Source organism: Atta cephalotes (assembly GCF_000143395.1).
Source record: "Atta cephalotes unplaced genomic scaffold scaffold00035, whole genome shotgun sequence".
Lineage (NCBI taxonomy): Eukaryota > Metazoa > Arthropoda > Insecta > Hymenoptera > Formicidae > Atta > Atta cephalotes.
The window spans coordinates 2,141,861-2,146,572 of NW_012130099.1; the positions used below are offsets into that span (position 1 = coordinate 2,141,861).

Sequence of the window (4,712 nt, forward strand, 5' to 3'; positions counted from 1 at the left end):
ATTCTAATTAATTCTATTTTCTTCTCTCTCTCTCTCTCTCTCTCTCTCTCTCTCTCTCGCTGATATATTATAATATATTAATATAATGTGTTTTTTGAACAATATATGAAAAATAAGATTCCGAATAAATAAATCATAAATTCAAAAAGCCTATGCAAGCCGACAATAATCGTGTATAAAATTATTAATGAAATAAAGTATAAGTAATAAGATAAAGATATAGACACTTGAATCTTTAGGTTCTTTTCCGTTAACTTTTCACTGATAAATTAACAAAATTATAATAATTATTCCGCTTACTTAAATTTACAATAAGGCTAGTAGAATTGTTAAAATGAATACATATGGAATGTTGTATAACACAGAAAACATTGTAGATCTAATGTCCAGACATAACGTCAAAAGTCTTCAGCATATTTCGGAAAAATATATAAATCATGAATCGAATATTAAACTGAGATATGAATTTCGCTATGAAACTATCATAGTCAAATATAAAATTAATTAAAAACTTACATTGTTAATAAAATAACAATAAAATGACAAAATAGAACGCAGAATAGAATGAAGAGTAAGATATCGTGTTAAGAGATAAATATATTTGTAGATACAAATTAATAAATACAACATGGAAACATCAAGACTTTATAAAAGGTCATAATATACAAATCCAAACGATTAATCTATCGTCTTGCAAATTTAAAGCGTGCTTTTACTCTTAAATATGTATCATCTTGAAAATTAATTTTTTATTTCATGCTTTTTTGTGATTTATTAAATATATATTATTATTAAATATATATTATTATTATATATATATTAATATTAAATATATTTATATAACATGTATAATCCAGATAGTATAGAGTTAAAAGAGAATTTAAAAAAAAATTAATTCAGTCGTATGTCATTATTTCTGAATTCATTGTCAGATGCAAAAGAATTTTTTTTGTAAAGTTCTAAAAACAATTCTTTTTGCAGTTGAAAATAAACCTAAAATTGATGAGTAAGCATATTCAAGCCTATACGGACGAAGCTAGATCTCTTCATGCCTAAATAATTCAAAATGAATTATACATGTATATATATGTACATGCATGTATAATATATACATACAATTATTTTGTAGCTATTCAAAATGTGCGTCGAATTTTTTCCAGACTTACAAACGCAATTAAACTACTGAATAATATCACAAATTAAATTAAATTGACAAGCAAATTTTGATGTTCAATCCGGTAACATATTAGAAAAATGTTAATGTGTTGAAAAATTTTTAATAAATTTATTGTGAAAAATATTAGCTGTGAGAAAAAGTTCGTGGCGTTTTTTAATGCCATCTAAGGGGAAAAACGCCATGAACTTTTTCCCACACCTAATATTACTTTGGTCTGGACTTGAACTTGGATCTTTTGTGTTCCGTATGCGTAAGCCGTCCTAAGCCTTAAACCGACCAAGGCCAAACGACTCAATATTTATTTAAATTTTATTTGAACTCTCTTTGTGTTGTCTGGGTAATATAATATAGCATATATAATATATATCTAATATTGTATATATATATATATATATATAATATATTACTAATTATTGTTCACATATTTATACGTATTTATACATAATATTATTCATACTTGTATTATTCATATATGTATATACATATAACATCCCGAAATTTTTTGCCAAGCGCTCTTATGTGGACAAGGCCGATTAAACTAAATCGAAAAATTCTCTACCATTTTACAATTTTCGCAATAGTTAATAAGATATTAATTATTAAAAATTGCCGAATATTAATCTTCAATAATTTTTTTCTCAAATACTATTAATTTTACACAAAGCTGCAAGAGACAAAAATTATTTATTTTCTTCTCATAGAAGTCTAAGAGTTTTTTCAGAATTTTTTATCAATTTTTTAATATTGCATTTTCTTACATTGGCAACTATTTTTATCATGTATGAGAAAATATGGTATTAAAAAATTTTGAAAAATTCTGAAAAAATTCTCAGAATTTTATTATATAGAGAAAAAGATAAACAATTTTTGTCTCTCGCTGTTCTTCGATAAAATTGATAGCATTTAAGTAAAAAATTATTGAAAACCAAATATTCAGCAATTTTTAGTAATTAATAAATTAATAATTGTTAACTGTTGTGAAAATTGCAAAATGTGTGATAGAGGATTCAATTTAGTTTTATCTACACACTAGTGCTTTGTCAAAACTTACTGGATATCTTGTATATACAAATACACACATATGAATAATATCGATATATTTGCAATATATTAAATTAGACTATCATATACGTATATTGGATGTACATATTTATATAAATAAAATATTACATGTACGCGAAATAAAAATCAAGAGACTTCTAAATTTAAAATTAACAAGGGAACAGAAAGATATTATCAGTCGACATATTTCACGAAAAGATCAAAGGATCAAAAGATCAAAAGATCAAAGATCTATATATCATTCACGCAACTTTTTTCGTATTTTTTCGATTTCTTCTTACATCTCTCCTTTTTCCGAACAGAGACATTATCGAAAGATGTGCAAGCGCCCGTCTTTACATAACCCGGTATCCGAGTCGTGATGGATAAGACCTAATTTCTCATATTCGCAAGAGGACTTACCTTGCGATTAAGAACCACTTGCTGTCTTCGGACGAGAATATTCACATATATTATCAGGATTCCATAACGTATCCTGGTCCGTTAAACACGCGTGACTATTCGATAATGATGACGACAAACAAACCCGAAAACAAAATAACACTCCAGCCAAAGACCGTACATCGACTGCCACAATAGTTCAATTCAGTAGTGCCGAACAAAGTCGCAAGTGTCGCAACATCGAACAAGTCGGAGTGCACTGTGCATGTCTCATTATTTTCATTGGCTAACCCCGACGTCCCCGACGCGACACGTGATGTGAGACGATCCCCTGCCGTTTTCATCCGTCGGCCTCGTAGAGTCCTCCGATAGTTTGGGCACCACCGTCCGCCATTTTCAAATTAATTACGGTGCGCTTTTCAAAAACATTCGAGTCCACTATCGCTAGATTGAGGATTTTCTCCTAAATTTGAAGATATTATACATATTTATACATATTCATGAAACAATTTTTTACCGATTTTTTTTCTATTGAAAGATTTTTTGAAAGTACGAAAAGTTTAGGAGAATTTTTGGAAGACTATGGAGGATTGTGGAGAGGAAAATATAAAGTTATCTTAGCCAGATAACATAATATATGTATCTCGGTAAAAAATTGTTTATACATTACGTCGTATAAATATGTATAAATATGTATAAATATGTATAAACATACATAAATATTCATAAACTTATATAATCATATGAAATACGTCCATATGTTGTACTCACACATTCCTCTTTCTTTTGTTTATAATGAAATAGAAATAATAATAGTAATGTGTAATTTTATGTTTCCACGTGAAAATATAAAAAAATAATTAAAGGGATAATTTTCGCATTATTCGTTTTAGAAAAAAAATTTGAAAAAATTGCTCTTATTCACAATTATGCATAATTTTATATACAAGTAATTATATACAATTTTTTTACATTTCTTCAATTTTTTTCTAAAATAAATAGTGTGAAAATTATCCTTTTAATTATTTTTAATATTTTCACATTATTATTATTATTTCTATTGTACAAAAAGTAATGTTACAAAAGAAAGATGAATGTATGAATATGTATGAACATATTTCATATATGGATATATTTCACATATGATTATGAATATGTATGTACGTTTATATATATTTATATATATTCATGCATGAATATTTTTTTAATAATCTTTTATTGTTCGAACGTTTTATCGATGGCGATCGAATTCTTATAGACCTAGTTCTACCAATGCAAGATTAATTTTAGTTCTATTTACTTTTATCTTTTTTTAATTCCAAGAATTACAAAAAGATAAACAATAAATTAAATCGAGTTTAAGAATGTTTTAGTTATATATATAATATCGTTAAAAGAATCAGTCAAAATAAGTTAATGAATTAAAAAAATTTTGATAATATATTAATTCGTTGTGAATACAATTTGAAACCAACTGCAAAAAAAAAGAAAACAAAATAATTCGACTTATATAATAACTTTATACAACAAAATAACAATTTTTTTGTTGCAGTTTTAAATCAACAACAAATAAGTGCATGAATAAACTTTTACAAACATTTATTATTGTTTTATTAATATATGTATAAAATTTTATTTAATTCTTATAATATTATTTCCTCATTAATTCATGCAATTAAGTATTACAAACGCGAGTTTACATAAAAAATAAAACAAACAAAAAATTAATTAATTTTTAAACTAATAAGAAAATCCTGCTCAAATATTACACAATACTCAGTTGTAATAATATAATAATCTATGATTTTTATATTTTTAAATTTTTATATTTTTGTATTGCTTTTAGATATGACATGTACATTCTTAATAATCTTCTAGATAATAAAACTCGATTCAAACAGTATTATCAGGTCTGTTTAAAAGTTATCTCCATATATATATATATATATTGTGATCTTAACGTAATTATCGAGTAATTATCAAAATTATTTATGTTGCATGAGGTATCTAAAAGATATCTTTTAGATGTCTTATAACTAAAAGATATCTAAAAGACCTCTTTTATCTTATGCAACTATATATATATATATAT

At 25.3% G+C, this 4,712-nt stretch overlaps 1 protein-coding gene across 1 annotated transcript in view; it reads right to left on the bottom strand.

Moving 5' to 3' along the window:
- LOC105621672 overlaps positions 1 to 2,964 on the bottom strand; it is a 10,799-nt gene extending 7,835 nt beyond the window's left edge. The window contains exons 1-2 of the mRNA XM_012203140.1: positions 2,766 to 2,964; positions 2,642 to 2,666 (exon numbers count right to left, since the gene is read on the bottom strand). Of these exons, the coding sequence (XP_012058530.1) occupies positions 2,642 to 2,666; positions 2,766 to 2,964 (224 nt within the window). The remainder of the gene's footprint in view (positions 1 to 2,641; positions 2,667 to 2,765) is intronic.
- Between the last annotated feature and the right edge of the window lie 1,748 nt (positions 2,965 to 4,712).